The 22,829-nt window shown below is 50.7% G+C and overlaps 1 protein-coding gene across 1 annotated transcript in view; it reads left to right on the forward strand.

The window, feature by feature from the left end:
* The window catches only part of UBE2O (ubiquitin conjugating enzyme E2 O), a 62,303-nt gene extending 40,514 nt beyond the window's left edge, over nt 1–21,789 (forward strand). Inside the window, exons 5-18 of the mRNA XM_041409115.1 lie at nt 326–389; nt 2,069–2,212; nt 2,846–2,955; nt 3,747–3,897; nt 4,672–5,174; nt 7,782–7,936; nt 8,822–8,934; nt 9,997–10,122; nt 11,130–11,219; nt 13,503–14,160; nt 15,024–15,160; nt 15,654–15,857; nt 16,536–16,593; nt 18,042–21,789. Of these exons, the coding sequence (XP_041265049.1) occupies nt 326–389; nt 2,069–2,212; nt 2,846–2,955; nt 3,747–3,897; nt 4,672–5,174; nt 7,782–7,936; nt 8,822–8,934; nt 9,997–10,122; nt 11,130–11,219; nt 13,503–14,160; nt 15,024–15,160; nt 15,654–15,857; nt 16,536–16,593; nt 18,042–18,793 (3,265 nt within the window). The 3' untranslated portion in view covers nt 18,794–21,789. The remainder of the gene's footprint in view (nt 1–325; nt 390–2,068; nt 2,213–2,845; nt 2,956–3,746; nt 3,898–4,671; nt 5,175–7,781; nt 7,937–8,821; nt 8,935–9,996; nt 10,123–11,129; nt 11,220–13,502; nt 14,161–15,023; nt 15,161–15,653; nt 15,858–16,535; nt 16,594–18,041) is intronic.
* The last annotated feature ends 1,040 nt before the right edge of the window (nt 21,790–22,829 follow it).

The raw sequence follows: 22,829 nt of genomic DNA on the forward strand, positions 1-22,829 counted from the left end.
ATTACTGCAGGAAATATGCCCTAATTGCTTTTAGGTCCCAGCATGGTGTGAGTAACAAAAGGGACCTCTGCAGCAGAGAGATCTCGTCCAGCACCCAGCCTGTTATTTAGCTTGGTTTTTTACATGTTGAATGGGACCTTTAGATACCTTTAATGCTTTAACAGTTTGTCTATAACCAGTTTTTCTCTGGCCCATAAAAGCTCAGTGATACACTGCTGGGTGCATGGCCAGATGTGCTCAGGCTGTGTCAGTTCCTTGGGTGCTGTTTGCTTTTGGGGTGGATGGTTCTGGAAATGTGACCCTGTGTCTCCTGTCTGCTTTCCAGGTGTTCCATGAGCACAGAAGATGGAGCCAAGCTGTATGATGTTTGTCCCCACGTCAGTGACTCGGTGAGCTGTTGGCTCTCCTGAGAGTCCTTTTGATCAACTTTGTCTTGGAAACTTTTTGTGCAGGAGGGAGGGAGAAGGCAAAATTCATAGGCATTTATTAATCCCAAGAATGTATCAATTACAGTAACAGTTTAAAGGTGATGTTAGTCATGAGCAGGGTTTGAGGAGGTATTACAATTGATACATCCAATTGGTTTCTTTGTAAACGACTTGTGTAACACACTGTCAGATGGCTGGGGTCGAGGCAGCTCACTCACTGCTCCTTCTCTCTGCACCTTCTTCTGAAGGCTCTTACTCCATTTACTGCTTTTACAAACTGTTCCTCTTCTGGAAAGGGGGGTTTTGTTTAACAGGTGTTCTGCTAGAAGCAGGTTTTCAGGTCATATAAGATAATGTCTCTTGTTACTGCAGTCCATGGTGTTTTTTGAACGGAGACCTGCCACCAACCACACTGGCATTTTCCAAATCACGTGGCAGGGAAGGTTTTGCTTGCTTTTGGGTAAAACAGTTTGCTGTGTGATGGGATCTAACCTCTCTCACCTTCAAAGGCTGATGACAGCTTGCTTGTTCTTCCAAAGGGCCTTGCTGCACTCCTGGCAGCAGTGTTGGGAGATGACAGAGGATGACGTGTGATTCTTAGGAACTAGCAAAGCTCTGAGCTCTTATCCTTCCCAGCCTTGAAAGCAAAGGTCCCTTTGATCTAAAACTGCACTTCTGCTAAAACTTGATGCCAGCTTGTTGAAGAGTAAATGGAATATCAGTTCAATAGGATGTGCTGCTGTGGTTTTCTGGTTCTGTACAGAAAAGAAGTGGTCTGTCACTCGATATTCTCTAATACCTTAGTCTCTGCTACTTTGGGTTGTGCAGTGTGTTTTCTGCTCACTAAATGGATGTTGTAGCAACATTTAGCTTCTGGTTACCCAATTGTGAGATGGCTTGTTTTGAGTCAGGCTGCCTTTAGAGTGTACAGAGTCCTCTGGGGAATCACAGGCTGTCTCCAGTGTTACTCTTGATCCTGTGCTCAGAATTGCTGTGTGTTAGATGGTTACCTGACTTAGATCTTGTCACACTGCTCTTATCCCTTCTGACAAATTACAAGACTCAATAGTTTTGTGCTCAGTATTTTATCTACCCTAAACTGCTCTGTCCGCCCCCACACTCTGAATCTCAGTATCAGTGGGAAGGAGCTCTAGGAAAGCAATTGTTGTGTTTACTGTCCTGTTTTTGTTTTCAAAGAACTGTCATATTAACTAATCCACCTGAGACAGGAATAGCATTTACACACTTAATTTGACAAGCAGAGGAGTGAAGGCATACATTCTTTCCCTCTGAAAGATACAGGTGCTTGAATAAGAGCATGGAAAAGATGTCCTTGCCCTGCTGACCTTGGCTACCTTGTTACTGAGAACCTCTGTGTGGAAATATGCATCTTTAGTTTCTTGCAAGTACCTTTGCTTCTCCTGCACTAAGTCCTGGTCCTGTTTGGATGTGTGACAGAGCAGGTTGCTATAGGAACTGTTGGGTTCCCTTCAGGAGAGGATGAGATACAGGAGATGAGCATCTTGCAGACTTTACCTTTGTAGTTAATTTTGCTGATCACAAAAGGGGGAAGGGAAATACTGGAATATTAAATCTTAGAGTCCTTTATGCTGTTTTTCTCCCCTCTATTTCTCCCACAGGGTCTCTTCTTTGATGATTCATATGGCTTTTATCCTGGACAAGTCCTCATTGGGCCATCTAAAGTGTTCTCCAGTGTGCAGTGGCTCTCAGGTGTGAAGCCTGTTCTGAGCACAAAGAGCAAGTTCAGAGTGGTGGTGGAAGAGGTAAGGACTGACACATGGCCACCTTGTGCCTTGCTTGGTCCCTGGCTGGCTGTTTGGATCAGAGTCAGCTTGCCATGGTAACCTCCCAAGAGCAAATGTGCTGTGGCTGTGGTGTTCTGAAGTGACAAATTTCTCACTGGGGACTGGCAGGACTTTTGAGCATCCTAGCAAAGGTCCCTGCTGGCACCCTGTAAAGTGATCATGTGTCAGCACACAGAGGGCAGTACTGCTGATCATTAGGGCAGTAGGAGCACATCTTCTATTGAAACTTAATGTTGCACACTGTCCAAAAAGGGAGAAATATTGCTGATTCTTTGCTTAAAGAAGGAGCAGCTCCAAGTCCATTAGCATATCTCTTTGTGACATTGAACTGCTGATTTACATGCACCATAGCTTCCTTCCCAAGCCACTTGTCTTTCCTTGAAGTTAAAACCTGTAGAATCTCTGTTTTCAGGGATCAGGGTTTGGGGGCACTGTGATTGTCCTGGATGTGGTGAAACTTCACTTGCCCATATTAAACGATAAAAGCAGGTTTGCCACTTTACTGTATGTAAACTTTGAGATCTGAGATATGGGAAGTCTCTGGGAAAGTCTCTGAAATGTGTAATTGCCTTTTCTATCACTACATTGTAGGTACAGGTGGTAGAACTAAAGGTTACTTGGATCACTAAAAGCTTCTGTCCTGGAGGTACTGACAGTGTGAGCCCTCCTCCCTCAATAATCAGCCAGGATAAGCTGTCCAGGTGAGACCCCTTGAAAACCCCTTTTCACTCCCAGCACTCAGGCCCTGCAGACTGTGGGTGACAGGCCTACCAGGTGAAGGGATGCAATGCTTCTGTTTCCAGCAGGATTTTTTTTTCATGTTGCATGCCTGCATATCCCAGAGCTTTAAAAATACGAGAGCAACTTCCAAATTAGTTTAGCAGACACTTGAGGGCAAGCATCCTGTAATGCCAAGTTCTCTCCAGCTGGCAGGTGCACAGAGTGGTATCTGGCAGCAGCTTTCTTCTTCCCTTGTCCTCCAATTCCTGCCTGGAGCAGGCTGCAGCTCCGTGTGTGTCAGGGGTGGAGCTCAGGGGTGCGGCTGCAGCCTGGGCTGGTGCTCAGGCAGTAACTGGTGCCCTCTGCAGGCTGCAGCTGCTGGAATGGGCTGGGAAAGCTCAAAAGACAAGTCAGATGAGCAGCAGCACTGTCAGTGTGGGTCCTGCCTGGAGCTCCTGTGCTGGAGGGGAGCAACTCTCAAATTACAGCAAAAAACCCCAGATGTCTCTTGGCAGCTCTCTCTGGGAGGAGGAGGGGAGCTACAGGGAGAGGAGTGACTTTTGTCCCACCCAAACCCTTTGTATCCCCACCCAGTCCCTGGTGAGATTCCCACTTCTCCTTTAGAATTGTGTGCCTGGAAATGATTTGGTGTGGTGCTCTGCCCCCCCTGCAGCAGCACTGTTGGTGGGAGGCCATGCCAGCCTTGTCAAGGCCCTGGGCACTGCTGGGTTCTGTTACTGTTCTGTGCTCACAGTTTCTCCTCTTCTGCCAGGGTAAAGCGTCTGGGCTGCTTTGACCATGCCCAAAGGCAGCTTGGGGAAAGGTGCCTCTACGTGTTCCCAGACAAAGTGGAACCTGCAAAAATCACCTGTGAATGTCCAGAGAGGAACTGTGTCCTGGGTGAAGGATCAGTTGCCAAAAAGGTGAGTTGAGGGGTCGAGGGAGGCATTGACTGCTCTAAGCATTTGTGGTCACTGTGGCTTTTAAAGCAGAGATCTTCCTGGTAGTCATGTGGTCTGAAATGTGACTCCTAAAGTGGTTGTGAAGAGCAATGGCTTGGTGTTGCCAGCAGGGAAGTCACCTTGTGGAGCAGGCTGACTGCTCTGCGTGAAGCATGCAGCTAACACCTTGAAAGAACATGAACAGGGCCTCAACACAGAAGTGTCACGTTGCAGGGGTCAAGTGTGCTCTGACAGCTGGGATTTAAAAACATGTTTTCCTTAGCATTCTCATGGAGCTGAAATGTTCAGTTAAATCCTTGCTGCAGTGAAACAAGGAAGCTGGTTTTGCTTCCTAGGCCAAGTGAGTCGTGCTATGGTCTGTACCTGCTGGCTGTAGAGCCATGGTGTTCCTAGAATAACAGGATGTCATCAGTGTGTAGATGGTGACCTCTCTGCATGTCTGTACATGTTACATGGATTTATTTGTGCAGCTTCTTGTGACCTTCCATAACAAAAAAAGTTCAAAACATGCTTAAAATAAGCTGAAAGGGCAAAGCTCACTTTACTTGGGCTATTGCAGTGCTGTTCCTGAGCAGAGCACTGTGAGTTGCTGGTTTGCAGAGTAGTCTGGTGCAGCTGAAATTTGCAGAGCCCTGTGGGTGCTGTTTTTCCTGCACAAAGCTGAGCATTCCCCAGGCTGGCTGGCAGCCTGCTGAGTGTCCAGGCACAGGTCTGACCCACGTCTGCTCCCTCCAGGTGAGACGGCTGCTGAAGAAGCAGATTGTGAAGATCATGTCGTGCTCCCCGGAGTCTCAGGGCACCAGTGAAGCCCCTGACAAAGAGTCTGCTGCAGCTGCTGACCAAAAATCAGAAGAGCTTAAGCCTGAATCCAAGTGTGAGCTGGATGACTCTTCCAACAGTGCACCAAGTCCTGGGGAGAGAAAGGAGGAGCAGCCTGAAGAAACAGGCAAGGAGAAAGGGGGAGCAGCAGCACGGCAGCAGCAGCCTCCCTTTCTCCTGAAGGATGAAGGGCTGCCTGACTACCGGCTGCAGTCCATGGAGCAGGATGCTGATGATGAGGCAGCTGATGACACCGATGACACCAGTTCTGTCACCTCTTCTGCTAGCTCCACTGCCTCATCCCAGAGTGGCAGTGGCACCTGCCGCAAGAAGAGCATCCCTCTCTCCATCAAAAACTTGAAGCGGAAGCACAAGAAGAAGAAGACCAAGGTTTCACGAGAGTTTAAGCCAGGAGACAGGTGAGCTGCATTTCCACACCCGTGTGTAATTGCCAGAATCTCCCTTCCCAAGTGCTCAGCTATAGAGCACCACCTGAACTTGGCTGCAGGATGATGGGGAGTTTGGTAGTAACTGACAGCAGTTATCTTGTGATGACTGTGCAGTGGCCTGTGTGGAATCAGCTTGGTCTCAGTCCAGCTTCTGATGAAACTGGGGCCATGTGACCTGACACTGATGCTATTCCATTTCAGCTGTGCCTCAGGGCATCAACAGCATATCTGTGCTGTGCTAGATTCTGTGTGCAGGGAAAGAGGTGAATAAAGATCACACAGCTTAAACATGACACTAATTGGTTACTTTATTGGCAGCTTCTGCAGAGAGGCTGAGGACAGACCATGCTGGGAATGGACAGCTTATCCTAGAGAGCTGTCTCCAGAGCAGCACAGAGCTCTGAGCTGGCAGGTGGTAGTGCTGCCATGGTCTCTGTTATCCTGGCCCTGCTCTGCAGAGATCTGCAGTTTTTGCCAGCAGTATACTTAATATAAGAATTTTTTAATGAATAAATTGCACTCACTTCTTGAGAGCCCTGGAGGAATTTGTTTCAGTAGCTTGGGGGAGGGAGCACTGCATGTATCTGCCCATTTCTAGATAAAACTGAATCTCAGCACCTTTTGCCTTTAACTTAGGAATGTTTAAACTGTTTTCATGGCGTGCAAGGACATCTGACAAGTCTGCCTGTCTGCAGGCTTCCCTGGGCTGCTTAGTTGTATACAGATTCTGTATCAACTGATGCAAGAGAACGTGTGAGAATTCTCCCAGGAGAGTGACATTATCAGAGATTATTCAAGAGATTCACTAGTTTGAGAATGTCACAAACTTCATTCTCATTTTTTGTATGTATTTAGCCTTGCCTGTGAGTAATTCTTGTAAGTTCTGAAGAAATTAGATTTGAAGGTCACAAAGCCCAGCAGAGCAGCATCCAAGTGTGAGAAAAAATGGGAGCGTGCGATAGAGTTCCTGGGAACGGATTCTCGGTTCACTCTTCATGTCTCACTCCCCCACTGAGTGTCTCTGTTTTACTGAAGGTTTTGCTAAAGAGAGCATAGCTAGGGCACCTGGTGGCTCCCTGCACTCTACAGGCAGTGGGGAGAAATCCCTGTGGCAGTCCCAAGAAATTCCAGTGCTGGATGAGGGCAGCTCCATACAAGGAGATGCAGAGATAAGTTAGAGGCTTGTTCAGCACAGACTGAGAGCCCCCAGACTGATGCTGTGAAGGGTACATGTGGCAGCTGGGCACAGCTCAGTGTGAGGGGCCAGTGCTGTTGAATATTCCTCTGGGGTGCTGAGGAATCAGAGATGTTTCTCTGGTCATCAGAGATGTTCTGCCAGGCACTGCTGAGAAATGCAGAGTTCTTGGGCTGCCTGCACTTGGTCACCACATGTGATGTGTCAGCTCCTGGGCAGTCTGGCTGCAGGGACCAGCTCAGCATGTGGCTTTGCCATCAGTGAGTGACCTGCTGCAGCTCTCTGTGCAGCACACAGACTGCTGGATATCTTTTAGTGAGGGTATACAGGGATTTTTATTAACATCAAGTCTTGATTTTTGTTTGAAGCCACAGCTGCAGACAAGAGTGCCTTATTTCCTTGCACAGCCTTTGCACTCCCATCCTCAGCTGCACGTGTCCTGTGTCCCCCAGAAACCATCTTGTTGCATATCACACACACACACACTTGGCCTGTTACAGACCCTTTTCTGATAATTTCTGCTGTGGAGTGCTGGCCCTGCTAAAAAGCTTCATCTTGTTTCCATTTAAAAATATTTCTCTGACATTAATAAAAACAGGGCTGGGGGCAAACAGCTGTATTTGCCTATTGTATCATCATTCTGATTTGATTCTGAAACCAACATAAATCCAGCACTTGTGTTATTCTGGAAGGCCTGGCCAGCAAAGTAAAGGGAAGATCTAGAGCCAGTGTGGGTTTTGGTTTGTTCTGTTCTGTAGGAGAAATGAAATCAGTGGAAGGCTCATTAGAAGAGTGTCCAGCTAGGCTGTCCCTCGAGCCCCAAGCCTCCTCAAGCATCCCTGTGAAGCCCCACAACAGAGAACCAGCATGTGGTCCATTGTGGTGTGTTTGGGTTTAATTTCTGAGCTGCAGAGACACGTGTGTGTTTGAACAGCTGGGGATGACATTTTTGTTTTAAACAAAATCCTTTTGCTTTACTCACATTCAGTGTGTAGCCTCTTTTCTTTGTTTTGGTTTTTTTCTCTTTGGAAGGGCTGTGATGATTTATCTTTCCAGTTATGTGTCCTTCTAGTTTCAAAGCCTCCTCAGAGCTGGAAGGTGCTCCAGCAGAGAAGGTCTCAAGCTTCAAACTATTTGAAGCTCCTGTCAGGGGCAGAAAGTGGGTGCTAGTAGATGTTAATTTGCCTCCATAGGAATAAAAGTGAACTCAGCAGGAGCTCCCTGGAAAGTCAGTCCTCCTTCAGCAATGTAACACCTATAGGGGTTGAGAGCCCATCAAAACAAAGCCTGCTGTGTAGCTGTGTCCATGTGCTCCACATGGGCTTTCCTGACTTGATCCCTGATGTTCCCTTTGGTAACTCATTGCCTTTGTGTGCTGCCAGGGTTGCTGTGGAAGTGGTGACCACGATGACTTCAGCTGATGTGATGTGGCAGGATGGCACCGTGGAGACAAACATCCGCTCCAACGAGCTGATCCCTGTCCATCACCTGGACAACAACGAGTTCTGCCCCGGCGATTTTGTGGTGGACAAAAGAGGTATTGGGTGTCAGAACAATGCTCTTAATTGCAAAGTATTGCTCATTTTGGATCCCCTAATTTGCTCTGTAGCTGTTGGTGCTCACTTGAGGTGGGCACCTGACAGGGACAGCAGTGATTCAGCTGACTTGGTGGGAATGGCACCATTATTTACATACCAAAGTTGAACTATGACAGCAGAAGGATGTGGAAAGAATAAATACCAAGGATCCAAACTAGGATTTTCCAGTATTTCTGCAGAGCAGGAGTTGCCCACCTTGAAAGGGCTAGCAGCTCTGAGCTCTGTCCCAGAGTGAGGGGAGAAACAAACAGCTAACCTCAGGCTGTTTTCTCTGTATGGCTGATCTATCATGCCTCTCACAGTTTTTTGATGGGGAGTTTTGGGATCCAGAGGCCTCTTCTTGAATCCTTTTTCTTCACCAAACCAGTTGGTGATGCTAATGAGTGCCACAGGACAAGTTCAAGGAGACTTTTACAGCTTTTGGATATGAATTATTGATGACACCATCTGGGTCTCAGCTCCTTTTCTAGCAAGGGTAGACCCTCAGCAGTGGGGACCAGAAGACACTCAGGTTGGGAAGCAGGAAAGCTGGCTTAGCATAAATATAGGCTGTTTTATATGGCCATTTCTGATGAGTAATGTCTGACTGGTCTTCTGGGTTACACGTAGTCTGTGGAAACTAAAGTTACCCGTCAGCTCCAGCTCTACCATTCTAGTTTGGCAACAATTCTCACTGTGTAGGAAGAAGTGTTTTTCCTCATGCCATTCACAAGTGGAAGGCTTTAGCCATGAGAGCCCAGGAGCTGACAGCCTCAGTCACTCAGCAAAATCTGTGCTCCTTTGCCTGATTTGTCTGTTTTCTTCCCTACCATTGTGACCTAAAGTTCAGAGCTCCCAGGATCCTGGGTTGTATGGAGTGGTGCAGTCTGGGGACCACATCGGCCGTACCTGTGTGGTGAAGTGGTTCAAGCTGAAACCCAGTGGAGATGATGTGGAGGTAAGTGCAGGAGCCACTGCCTGCTGCAACCAGCTAAGAGAAAGCAGTCACAAAATAACACAAGCCTCACAAATAAACCTGGAAATCAGCTCTGCATTGATTGTGTCTCCTTGAGGAAGGGAACAGTGCTTATAGGCCTGGGAGACTTAGCTAGAGGTGATGTCACTTCATATTTGTAGATGCCTGTGAGGTAGCCAAGACCAGGCAGATAATTTACATCCTATGGTATCATCAGGTTCTGGTATGGATGAATATTTTTGCTTAAGTTGTCACAGACAATTGATTTCTTGAGTTCACTATAAGAATTTTTCCTCTCCATGTCTTTGCATGGTTCATAGAAATAGGATCAATTTATTGCATGTTGTTGTGCTTGCCTCTGCCAGGTACTATTGCCCATAGTTACCCTAATGCCTTTTCCTTGGGATTTGTAGGAATGCTGTATTTTCCAGAGTCTAGATAGAGTGCAGTCTAGTTGGAGATGAGAGGGGGCCTTGACACTGCTTTATTTTGGCCTGCCAGGCCACACTGTCATAACTGAGCAGGGTCCTTCACATGCAGAAGCAGAACATGTTTCTGGTCTGGGGCTGTGCTTCACTTATTTCTCATAATTCGTGAGATCCTAGCTCTCTTTCTCCAGGAGAAATCAAAGGAAAGATGCTTCCTATTAAATGACAAGTTTTTTTGTCATATACTTCCTCTTGCATTGGATAATTTCAAAAGTAAGCTCTTGCCCTTTGGGCCCCAGTGAACTGCTCTGAGAAATCTGGGTGTTCAGAAGGGAATCAAACACTGTAGTTGCACTTCTCCTTGTCACGGTGACATAAACCCTGGGGTAAAAGTGAGGGTGAGCAGATGAGACAGAATATCTGCTTCCTTTCATCCTTGTGCCTTGATCCACGTGCCACTGGCTGAGGTGACAAAGGGACAGCAGCAGCCCCTCGCAGGCTGTCGGAGCAGCTGAAAAGGGATCAAACAAAACACAAAGTGCTTGGAGGGCTGAAGGTGTGTTCTGGGGGTCGGTGCAGCCTCGTGGGGCTGACGTGTTGCTCTGTCTCGGTGCAGCTGATCGGGGAGGAGGAGGACGTGAGCGTCTACGACATCGCCGACCACCCCGACTTCCGCTTCCGCACCACCGACATCGTCATCCGCATCGGCAACTCCGACGGAGCCGCGGCCAAGGAGGACGAGGTGGGTCCTGGGCACGGTGCTGTGGCCACAGTGTCACCCGGTGTTGGTGGAGACACTTGGAAGAGTTGATAGGAAGGAGTTAGGCCCCACGTGGGCATCCTAAATAAACTCCCTAGCTTCCTGATTTTGTATTGGTGTCCCCTGCTGTCATGAGTAACGCATCAGGCTCTGTCTGGTGGAGATGCAACCTGGAAATCCTTTGACCTTGATGACAGTCTGTAACAGAGCAAGAGTGGAGCTGAGACAAGGACTGAACATATGCCTGAGGGCTTTTCCTAGAACTCTTGCTTTGGATTTCAGAGTAACTTGTAATAAAAGGATATTCTGTGGGCTCCTGAGCAACCATGAGGTGGATTTGTCATGAAACCGGTTTCACTTAGCAACAGAAGACTGGGGTTCAGCTGTGGTGACTGAGCTGTGTTCATGTTAATTTTGTTGAGCTGATTGATTTCCTTGGGGGAAGAAAGAGCAATTTATATTGTAGACAAAACACCTCTGGAGAGACCTCCAGCTTTTGAGCCTGCTGCCCTAAAAAAGTGTTAAAAGGTGTAGTGTGGCTCTTACAGCACAAAACACATCCCAGCCTGCTCGGCTGACCTAAATAACCTGCTGCAGGGCAATGTGCTCCTTGCTTGCACACCCTGCAAGACTGTGGCTTGTTTGTTCATGCCTGTACTCTCTGAGGAGCCCCTGGTGCTGGGTGTTGGGGGAGCTGAAGGAACCCCACTAGAGGGCACCCCCATTCCACAGAGGACCTGTCCCTTGCTGGCACTGAAAGGCTGTTGGTCCTGTCAAAGATCAGGATCTCCTGCCAGACCAGCATTCCTGCTCATTCCTGAAGAGTTCTCCCCACCTCCATGGCAGAGTTTTGTGGTTTCTGTATGTAGGGTGCAGGTGTTGCTCTAGGTGATTCTCCAGCTGGGGAATGTGTTTCTCAAATCCTTCCTGCTCTGCACTGAAGTGCCTGGGAAAGAAAAGAGACTGACAAACCACTGTTGTCTCCACAGCCTTCGGTTGGACAGGTGGCTCGTGTGGATGTCAGCAGCAAGGTGGAAGTGGTGTGGGCTGACAACTCCAAGACTATCATTCTGCCTCAGGTGAGATCCTGTTCCAGATCCCAATATCACTGTAATTGTTAGCTGACTGACAAAACGTGGATTTAAATCCTGTGTGTAGAGAGATTCTCTGGGTAAGGGACTCATGCTCTATTGATTGGTGCAGTCCCATGTGATAGGGTGACTTCCCAATTCTGGTATCACAGGAAAATCCTTTTGTTGGAAGGCAACTAGTTGCTCATAACTGCTCTCTAATCTAGTGATTAGGAAAGCCTGGACAGGTTCTTTTTGCCTTCACAAGTGCCTCCCAGCTCTGTCCACAGCCCTGCTCCTGCCTCCAGCACGTGGAGCTTGGCAGAGCTCGGGCATTGTTGGTTCTGAAAGGAGCCTGGGTTAGTGCATTGCCCAACCAGGGCATGGCTAAAAGACAATTGCATGTTCTGTCTCTCTTGTGAAATGCCACCATAGTGGGGTTTTTGTTAAAGACCCCACTATGGCCAGAACCTGGGCCAGAGCCACAAATTGTACCTTAGCTAACCTAGGAGTCAGACTCAAATCTTATCCCAGGGCAGGGAGGGAAAGGGTTGAATGCAAGCTGAAAAATACAGCTACAGCCACACTGCTAATCCACTGCACCCTGCTGATTTGTCTGGGGTTCTTTTAAGGCTTTTGTTGTAATGTCTTGTACTCATACTTGCTACTCCCCAGACAGTTTCATCCCATGTCTTCCCTCCTTGTTGCCTGGAATGAAGGCAGACAGCCTAAAGATACAAGACAACCTACATCTGTAGAGTCCATTCAGTCACTGACAGAGCAACCACTGCCTCCACTGCAGAGATGCCTTAGCAAGTACAATGCACTTGAGCAAGATTCCTTTCTAAACCAAGCAGCTCTGCATTAATTACAGTAGAATAGTCAATGCCTGCACTGTGGCAGTGGACTGGGGCATACAAAGCAGGCTGCTGTCTCCCTTCCCCGTTGTCACATGTGCTTGGATCACAGGCACAATCAGAGGTCTGATGCGTGCTCCACAAAGGGCTGTTCTCACACTGCAGTGCTGGGGCTCTGCAGCAGCTCCTGCTGTGTCACGCCAGTCCCTTCGATTCCGCTCCTCTGCGCAATTATGGGAGTTAGGCAAATGTCAGGAGCATGAATTATCAGTTGGTAAAACCATGATTTATCAATGCCTGACCATGTGCCCAGAGACGAGCTGTCTGGGTGCTTTTTCACAGCTCTAAAAATAAAGATGGCATAACAGGCTAATTAACTTTCCAACTCAGATTTGGATTAGCTTTGAGGGCAGTGAGTTTTGATGGCTTTTCGTGCCTGCAGTCACTTGCGTTGAACCCAGCTAACCTCTGCTGGCTGCCTGTCTCTGGGTGGCACAGGACTGGCTCAACAGTGCTGCTTCAGTTGAAGGCTTTGACAAGATGACTGAGGGTCCATGTGCTTTAGCCTCTGGGGTCATATCTTGCAAGATTAAGAGGATTCTTGGGCTGTCACTCAAGTATCAGAAGCTTGTGGATAAAATGCTCCCATCTTGTCACTGCAAACACAGCCCTGTAAAAGTGTTCTTGCTCCCCTGGTTCTGTGTTGGTGCTTAAAGCTGAAGGAGGTCTGTAAACCTCTGCAGAGAGACCTCCTGAGACACAGCATGTGCAAAAGCAAGTTGTTGGAGGTGAGGCTGGATGGAGTAGGGATGTGTTCAGCTTCCAGTAGTGAGAGGGAAGAGAGCATTTTATGTAATAGCTTATTCAGCAACTTGGGTGAGGCTCCATTGTCTCAGCTGAATTTTAAGCAGTAGCCACATATAACAGCTAAAGCAGCCTAGCAAGGCTCTGTTGGCAAGTATTGTGTGCCCCAGGAGAAGAGAGCTGCTATGGGAATGTGTTCTTGGTTCCAGCATTGTCTCTGTGGAAGGACAGAGTGTGGAGGCAGCCAAACTAGGGCTCAGCCAAACTAGGGTGCAGAAGCAGGACTAGAAATACCAACTCCTCACATGATACCACATACCTCCTGAGCTCTGTATTCTGAATCCCTGGGGCATCCAGGGAGCTGTGGGGCACCTGCCTGCTCTCCTGGGCTGGATCCCAGACACTGGGAGGACTGCAGCCCATCTAGAACTTGCCTAGTTTTACCCCCAATGCTACAGTTGGAAAAGTGGAGGATGGGACTGTGTGGTTTCATAATCTGAGCCAGTATAGATGGAATGGGTTTAAACAGCCCAACCAATTCCAAATGGAAACTCGTTTTTCATTACTTACTTTTAAAAACAGCTAAAACTGTGCTTCAGCCTAAGTCTCATGTAACTCTGTTCTCCTTTAGCACTTGTACAATATTGAATCAGAAATTGAGGAGTCAGACTATGATTCTGTTGATGGCAGCACCAGCGGGGCATCCTCAGAGTGGGAGGATGAAAGTGACAGCTGGGAGACAGATAATGGCCTCATGGAAGATGACCACCCAAAAATTGAGGACTTTGAGCCTGAGGAACCAGCAGTAGAGGAGGTGAAAAAAGTAGAAGAACAAGTCCAGGGAGCTGTGGCTATGGCAGTTGCAGATCTTGCTACAGAAAAAGCTGGCAAGGATGGAGCCCCAAAGAGCTTCCGGGAGCTAAAGGAGGCCATCAAGATCTTGGAAAGCCTAAAAAATATGACTGTGGAGCAGCTGCTGACTGGCTCTCCCACCTCCCCAACTGTGGAACTGGAAAAACCCACTCGAGAGAAGAAGTTCTTGGACGATATTAAAAAGCTGCAGGAAAATCTAAAGAAGACTTTGGATAATGTGGCTATTGCTGAGGAGGAAAAGATGGAAGCCATGGTAGAGACGGAGAAGAAGGAGGAAAAAGCAGAGGCACAGACACCAGTGAGGTCAGAGTGGCCCAGTGAGACACCAGTGCTCTGCCAGCAGAGTGGAGGGAAGCCTGGAGTCACCTTCACCAGTGCCAAGGGAGAAGTGTTCTCTGTGTTGGAGTATGCTCCAGGTGAGTGTGGGATACTCCTTCTCTACTCCCCTGCAGTGTTTCTTTATCCAAAACCTCTGCCTCAGACCTTTTGGATTCTGTATCCTCTCTTCCTCTTAGTCCTTTCCATAGCTCATTAACTAGAAAAGAAATTAAGCCAACTTCTGTAGCACAGTGTGTTCTGGGACCTAAGCATGGCTTCTAGATAGCATCTCCAGGCACTCCTGCACCTTCCCAAGCCTCAGAAGTGTGCTTCCCTCTTTCCCAGGGTGGTGACTAACGTTGGAGGGCTGCAGACAGTTCCTTACAAGTTGCAGGGTTTGTTCAGGCTTTTTATTTCAAGGCTGAATTGGTTGAAAAGCAGAGTAAAAACAGCTGCTGTTCTTGTGCTGGGTGTCCTTGGTGAGTGGGTGTCCTTATTCACTGGCACCAGTGTTAGTGGCCAGAAATAAAAGAGAGCATCTGGCTGTGTGGAACATTGGTGACAGTGGAGCCCAAGGTGGTGCAGCCAGGCCAGACCTGGGTGGGAAAGGTGGCCAGACTGTTGTGAAGCTGCAGGTGTGAAGCCAGGGAGAGTAGGGAGCTGGGTTAAGTTTGGCAGGGAGAGGGCCATTGCTCTGTGGGATTGTCCCAGCTGTGGGAAAAGTTTCCTTGCTGGGCCACAGGGGACAGTGTTGTGTGGGACAGTGAGAACAGGAGATGCAGGTTGTGGTTGCTGTACTGTGTGGGAAATCATCTCTCCTGCCTCCTGGCTCAGCACCAAAGCAAGTTAACTCCTCTCTTCCACAAGATGCATATTACACATGGGTAGATTTGCCTTCAGGAGGAACCTGTGGCAGTTTCCAAAGGCAGGCTGTAATTCTGTTGTCTTCCTTGTCCCACAGATTCCCATGCCTTCAAGAAAATGGAGTTCCAGCCCCCAGAAGCCAAGAAGTTCTTCAGCACCGTGCGGAAGGAGATGGCTCTGCTGGCCACCTCCCTGCCCGATGGCATCATGGTGAAAACCTTCGAGGATCGAATGGCAAGTGCCTGCTCTCAGATGCCTCTGTGGTGGTGCTGGGCTCAGCATCTGGATCCCTGTCTTTGGAATTCCCTGCTTAGCCCTAATCCTTTGCATTAGAGCTGCAGGAATGTGTGCATCATGTGCAACAGGGCTGTAATTACCCAAAATGGCTGCTTTTGCTGCTTTTGCATTCCCTGGGTCAGGGTGGCAAAAAAGGAGCTGCTGATTGCAGGGAGCCTGTTCTGGGTGCTGAGTGGGAAGACGGCCAGCAAGGGGTTGTGTCAGCAGGGGGTAAATTTGGGATTTTTGGCCCTCCTCAAAGCCCTGTTCCAGTTGCAAAGGTTCACTTTGCTCTCAGGGTGCAACTTCTGGCGGGGGAAGGTGCCCTGAGATGTGTTGCTTGAACTGACACTTGAAAGGGCCAAGTCAATCACATCCCCACTCTCCCTCTGTGTAAATACAGCTCTGCCAGGGTGTTTCCCAGTGCCTGACCTTCTACCTCTCCCCACAGGATCTCTTCTCAGCACTTATCAAAGGCCCCACACGCACACCCTATGAAGATGGCCTCTTCCTCTTCGACATCCAGCTCCCCAACATCTACCCCGCTGTCCCGCCTCTGTTCCGCTACCTCTCCCAGTGCAGTGGGAGACTGAATCCCAACCTCTACGACAATGGCAAAGTGTGTGTCAGCCTCCTGGGGACCTGGATAGGCAAGGTAATGCTGTCCTCCACCTGTCCTTAGGGAGCAGGGCTTGTGCTGGGCTGCTTTTGGAACAAGTCACTGCCTACCAGACCTGGGTGACTTCTCTCTTGGGTGGTGCTTGAGCTGGAGTGGCCTGGGCTTTGGGCACTGATTCAGGTGTCTGGAGCAGATAACTGGTGTAGTTTGGCTTTTTCTGGGTCTGTATTTGGCTCAACTGTCTCTCCTCAATGAGAAGTCTGTGGTCAGTCCAGCCATAGCAGAGATGCCAACAACAGCATGGGGTGTGCCTGTGGGTTAGGGCTCTGTCTTCCACACTGTGGACAAAAATCATGTAGTGTGGTACAAAGTCCAGCTGGAGATTTGGAATAAGCAGAGCCAGGGAAATAGGTTTTGAGCAGGACAGGGCAGCTGGGAAGGGGTTGGAACTGATGGCTTGTGTGCAAGGTTACACAGTTCCAGACAGAACTGGCCTGAGGGGGTGTGGTGCTGGTAAAAAAATAACGGAGACATGTGTTGAGATGGGACACCGGCACATCACGTGCTCGTGGAGTCAGTTCCTTGTTCCTGCCGTGAGCCACAGGATGTCAGCAACAGGAATGCAGAGAACTGGGGCCTCACTTCATCTGACAACAGTCACAGAGCAAACTGATGGTGCTTCAGCCCTTTAACGTATTTGTGTTTGCATTTCAGGGGACAGAAAGGTGGACCAGTAAATCCAGTCTCCTTCAAGTACTCATCTCCATCCAAGGTAAATGCTCCTGCCAAGCCTGTGGGGCAGGAAAAGTCAGAGGGAGGAAGGGGTGTTGGTTTATAGGGGGCTCACAATTGGGATCTGCCACCCCAGTTGGGTTAGTGCTGCCTTTTGGTCTCACCTTGCTGGACAAAGCAGTGTCCTTATCTCTGTGCTTGAGCAGTGGAAGCAGGTGCCAGCTTTTCTCATGCCCAGAGTTCTGGCTGCATCCCAGAGCTCTGACACAATGCTTTCCCTTCTTCCCACTGCAGCAGCCAAGCACAGAGTTGTCTGCTTGTTACTCTGAGCTGACAGAGGTGAGGCACTGTGTCCTCAGCCTGTTACCAAAGTTAGTAGAAGTTGCTAAACTGGGCCTCGTTTGCAGGACTTTTTTTTTTTTTTTTTGTCCCCACTGAGTCACCCGCCCATCCTACTTGGGACATGTTTTGCACATGATGCTGGTGTTTATGCTCCTACCAAAGCAGAGAATAATCAGGGGTGTGCCTAGACGAGCCCCAGGGCTTCCTGCCATGGGGCTTTGCTCTGCCCTATCCAGTTTGGGAGCAGACAGGCTAAATCACATAACTTCCTCATGGATGGCTTTCTGAGCAGGGAGCTCAGGCATGTGATGAGAAACCTTTAACACGGAGCAAGGGTTCCTGCTGACTGGAGGCAGCTCCTTCTCCTCTGAACTCCCACAGTCCACCTGTGTGCTCCTGTGGGGGAAGGACACCACAATAAAAGCCTTTTCTCATTCCTAAAGCCAAGGATCCAAATTTAGAAAATGAAATACTAAATGTTTTACTGGAGCAACTTGGTGTTAAGGGAAAATCTCTCCTGCTGCCTGGGTTTTGAGAGACACATGATCTCCCCAGCTCTAATGCAACTTGTGGCAGGCTGCCAGCAGCCTGGCAGTGCTGGGGCTATTGCTACATACCTGTAATTTCATTAGACCAGAAGTAAGTAGGAGAAATCTTGGTAAAGGTGACTTGTCACAGTCTTCCGTGTCTCAGAACTGTAATGTCTGGTGGGACTCTGCTGGACAGAGCAGAACCTGGCCAGCTCAGAGCCTGTTGCTGCAGTCTGGCCTTTGTTCTGGTTAAGAGGAGGAGGAAAATAAAAGCTTTTGTTGTGTTCGTGGGGGTTTCTGCAGGAGGGAAGTGAAAGGAGCTGTGAAACCTCTCCCTTCCTGCCCTTTTGATCTCCTCTGCTGTTGTGTGCCCTCTGCATTGTGCTGGCAGAGGGCTGTTCTTGCCAGCCAAGGAACGTGGACACCACTCCCTGCCGAGTCTGAGGTCCCTACCGGGTCACACTGTGCTCCCCTTGCAACACCAGACCTTTGCATCCTGCAGCTTTGGGGGTTCAGCCCGGCCTGTGCTTGACCCTCTTGGCAGGAGTGGACTGGCAGGGGATGGCGATTCCCGGTGTCCCTCCCTTAACCCCTCGGTGTCCCGTTCTCCCGGCAGGTCTCATCCTGGTGAACGAGCCCTACTACAACGAGGCAGGCTTCGACAGCGACCGGGGGCTGCAGGAGGGCTACGAGAACAGCCGCTGCTACAACGAGATGACGCTGATCCGCGTGGTGCAGTCCATGATGCAGCTGCTGCGCCGGCCCGTGGAGGTCTTCGAGCACGAGATCCGGGAGCATTTCCGCTGCAACGGCTGGCGCCTGGTGTCCCGCATCGAGTCCTGGCTGGAGACCAACGAGCTGGTGGAGCGCAGCCACGAACAGGCCAACGGGGCGGATCCTGCCTCCCTGTGTGCCGGCGGCAGCCTGGCCGAGAGCCCCGGGGACACGGCGGGGGCGCTGGCGGAGTGCGGCTCGGAGCAGGGCGCGGCTGCCGAACTGTCCGACTCGGCGCCGGACGCGAAGGAGGAGCTGGACGAGTCGGAGCTCCCGACCGCGACGCCCGACGCCGGCGACCTCCAGCAGTACTCGGACTCGGAGAGCACAGGCCAAGCCAGGGGGGACCTGGCCAGAGACCGAACGGACGAGGGGAAGGCTGCCCAGGACTCTGCCTCGCAGCCCAGCGTGAAACCAAAGAAAAGGAGAAAGAGCTACAGGAGTTTCCTGCCGGAGAAGAGCGGTTACCCTGATATTGGGTTTCCCCTCTTCCCTTTGTCCAAGGGGTTCATTAAAAGCATCCGCGGTGTCTTGCAGCAGTACCGGGCTGCCTTAGCAGGGGCCAACATCCCAGAGTGGACAGAGGACAAATAAACCATCAGGTTAGGGACAGGCAGGTGCAGGGGAGAAGGGAAAGCAGCAGAAAGTAAATTGGCAAATGCTGTTATCAATCAACTGGCTTCTCCTTCCAGCTTTTCTTCCTCAGCTTGGTTTTGTTCCAAAGAAGGTGGTAGGCCTGACTGCTCCTCTGAGGAAAGGTTGTTTAAGCATGAATAACTCTTTTCCCCCAACCCCTCTTCCTTCCCCCTGTCCCATGTACGTGCTCTTATTGCAAGTTTGACCCTGCAATGGTAAGATTTGAGACCTGCACAGAAGCAGTCTTGCAGCCACGTTCCCTCTGCACTTTCATCTTGGGGCACCTTTCCACACGAGGGCTCTTCCCACCCAGCGCTACACCCAGCAGTTTGTTCTGGTGGGGTTCCAGCCAGGAGAAGGGATTGCTGTAGTTTCTGGTAATGAAGGGCAATGCCCTCCCAGTCTTTTATTTTTCTCAGCGTTTCCATGGGTTCTATGAAGTCTACCCCAGCTTATCTGTACTTAGACATTGGATTGTGTTTGCATTGGAGTTGTCTACACCATACAGAGTTGCTCTAGTCTTAGTTGTTCACCCATAGCTACAAGGTTCTTCCAGTCGGGGTTGGTAGGCAGGGCCAGAGCTCTGCACTGGCACTTGTGCTGCCCTGGGAGTGCTGCAGACTTTCCATGCAGTTCTGCAGCTTCCAGGTCAGTCTCCTAGAGGCAAGTCTAGCCATCCCCACTTCTTTTTCTCCAGAGTGAGGCAAACTTCCCTTTTCCCCACCATGCATGCCTGTCTTCTAGAAGTACATGGGATTCAGGGTTCTGTCCCTGTTACTTGCTTAGGTATCCGTATCTTTTGTTCCCAGCCATCCCGGCTGTCACACAGCACTGCACCCACCCTGGATCCCGGCCTCACCCGGGCAGGCAGCAGCCAGGGACCCTGGGGCCTCTTGTAGATCTGGATGAGCCTGGTGTGGCTGCTGCTCCCTCATCCAGCTGCACACGGGTGTTCAGGAGCCGTGGGAGTCAGGGTCACTCCAGGAAAGCTGTGTCATGGCGAGGCCCTGTTGTGGCAGCACCAGTTTGTGCTGGTTCCTGTGCTGTTACAGCAGCTGTTTTGGGCTATTTTCAGCTCCTTGCCTTGCCAGCTGTTTCCCATGGTGGCCTGATTGTGGCCAGCAGCACTGTGGGCCCAGCACTTCCCATCCCTAACCCCAGCCATGGTGCTGCTGGAAAGGAAAACACCTGGTGAGGGCAGCCTGTGTTTCACAGCCTGAGCTGGTGACCATGAGCACTTTGAGGCAGTGACTTGCCAGAGTCCCCTGGTCAGGTCCCCTTCCTGAGGCCTCTGGTCCAGTGTGCACACACCTTCACTTGGAGCTGGGCAGTCACACTCCAGCCCTGCTGCCTTTGCCAGTGCTCAGGCATTGGAGAGGCACCCACGAGCATCCATGGGGAGCACAGTGTCAGGGAGAGTCCTTCCAGCAGGGCAGTGGTGCCAGGCTTCCCAGGAAGGAGTGGGGCTGAGCAGATGGCTCTGCCAGAGGTAAGGATGGAGACAAAGCTCTCCTTTGCTTTTGCTCTTGCTCAGTGTGGCTGCAGTTCTAAATGCAGAACAGCAGAGAATCCCAACACGTTGGTGCAGTGCTTTTTGCTCCCAGAGCCACCAAGGGCTGCACCCCACAGCCCAAATGCACCCCCCTCCCTTCCCCCCCCAGCTCCTTGTGCTTTCCTGCTGCCCCCGTGATGCTCCTGAGCCAGGGGCTGGCTGCACAAAGCCCTTCTCGTGTCCCCATCCACCTCTGGGATTTTGGAAGACACGTCCTTCTCCTGGTGCTCCGGAGGATGCAGGGCTTGGCTGTGATGAAGACCTGGGCTGCAGAGCTCTCCAGACACTGCTCTGTGGGTGCAGCAGCTGCAGCCCTGCTCCAGGAGCCCTCCCTGGCAGGTGGGAGGTCGGGCAGGTGCTGATTTGGGGTGCTGGGAGCCGTGGGTGGGGCAGGGCAGGCTGGAGCTGCAACCACGGCCACGTTTGGGAGTGAATGGATCCCTTTGAGCAGAGCACCGAGTGTCTCAGAGGGCTGGGGACAAGAGGTGAGGCCACTGCTCCAGGAAGAACAGGCAGAGGCTGATTCCAGGCACAGCCATGATTAGTGATCCAGACACTGACACCCTCTGTCCCCAGAGCCAGGCTGTGGCTGCCCCATGACCCACAGGACCAGGGATGGAGGGAGGGAGAAACCCCCAGGGGATGGAGGAGCTGTTGAGTTCCCCTTTTTCCCTCCTTTACTCTGCAGCTTTCATCTCACAGGGCAGGCACCACGTCCTCCCCTTTGCCCAAAAAGTCTCTGATCCTACGCAAGAGCTTTTGCACAGGCTGGGCTCCCTCTGAGGAGGTGGATGTTGGCCTTTGGAAGGGGACACTGCTCCCCCCGGCACCGCTCGCTCTCTGCAGCTGTCCCAAACCCAAGCGTGCACAGAGGTTTACAAATTTTCTAAAGCTTTTGATAATGTGAAGCTCCTGGGTGATGAGGTTGGTGGTGAGCACACTGCAGCTATGTAATTTTTTGTGTATGTATGTAATATTTAAGGGTAACAAAATTTAAAAGGCTAAAACCTTAAAAAAAAAATTAAAAACACACAAAAAAAGCCAAAGCATGATGCATATTGTTAGCCTTAAAACTGGCTACACGACTGTGTGATGTACAAATGAGAGCAGCCTGTAACTGTTTTAAGTGCTGGGGAGGGGGAAGAAGCATTACAAAATCAGTTTGTAGCCTTGATTCTGTACAGTATTTAATGAATTTAAAAAAACAAACCTGACTATTGAGGCCATGCTTAGAGGTGTGTCGTTCACGTGCAGATGTGGATGCTTGGTTGCTTATGATATATGTATAAAGTGCTGTGTGACCATTAAAACTTTTTTTACCTGCAGATTTTTTTTGTTTGGCTAACCAAGGTGTAATAAAGGAGGGAAGATGACTTGCCATTAAATTTTGCCTCTGTGAGTAGATCTGTGAGTTGTCTCTTTCTTTCCCCCACCACCCCCTGCCGCTCCTGGCACTTGCCCCTCTCCAGCGTGTCCCTGTGCCAGCCTCGGGGCTGGACAGGGTCCCGCTGGCTGAAGCCAGGCCCGTGAGTCCAGAGGGATCCAGGCAGGTCTGGCAGGGAGGGGCTGCCTCTGTGGCTCTCCATAAACTCTTCCCCAAGACACTGATGTGCAGAGGGCATCTGTCAGGCTGGGATTTATTTTGTTTTCTGTGCTCCCTGCTGCTGCCTGGTGCTTGCGGGTGGCTCAGTGTGTGCCCCTGCACAGCTTCTGGTGGCCCCGCTGCTCATAGCCAGACTCAGGCAAAAAAAACCCTTTTGTAGCCCCCCAGCCCGGCCCCTGAGAGCTCTGCCCTGCCCCTCACCTCAGCACACAGGTAAGGGTGTGATGGATGGGGCTGGACGCAGCCGTGTCCGGCAGCTGCCGGGTGCTGCCGGAATCTGGAGCGCTGCTGTGGGGTCGGGAGTCCTGACTTTCATTTTGTCCTCCCTGCGGGACCCTCGAGGTGCCGGTGCCCGGCACGGGCAGTGTCTCGGTGTGCTGGCGTTGTTCCCAGCTCCCTCTGCCCCCTCCCTCGGTCCCGGGAGCAGGGCCGGGGGCTCCCCGCCAGGAGCCCGCTGCTGCCGTCCAGCAGGTTTTGGAAGCAGATGGGTGATGGCAGAGCGGCGCAGCGAAACCCGGGCAAGGGAGGGCAAGGGCAATCCCGGCCAAGCTGCTGCTGAAGGCCGCGCAGGACCCCGGGCGGAGCCTGCGGGGAGCCTTTCAGGGGCTGTGAGCCTGAACGGCTCCGCTCCGCTGCTCCGTGTGCGGTGACAGAGACAGCGAGAGCTCTGAGCGCATCCCCTGCCATGGGCTCTCCCTCCAGCGGCTCAGCAGGGTTAGAGAGTTACTGCTCAGCCTGGTTCTACACCTGGCCCGATGCCACGGGGGAAATAACTTTATTTTGGGAGGTGGTTCCCAGCTGCTGCCTGCCCTGCTGGCTCAGGAACAGGGCTCCTCTCC

Source organism: Onychostruthus taczanowskii, unplaced genomic scaffold (genome assembly GCF_017590055.1).
Source record: "Onychostruthus taczanowskii isolate IOZ18803 unplaced genomic scaffold, ASM1759005v1 scaffold30, whole genome shotgun sequence".
Taxonomy (NCBI): domain Eukaryota; kingdom Metazoa; phylum Chordata; class Aves; order Passeriformes; family Passeridae; genus Onychostruthus; species Onychostruthus taczanowskii.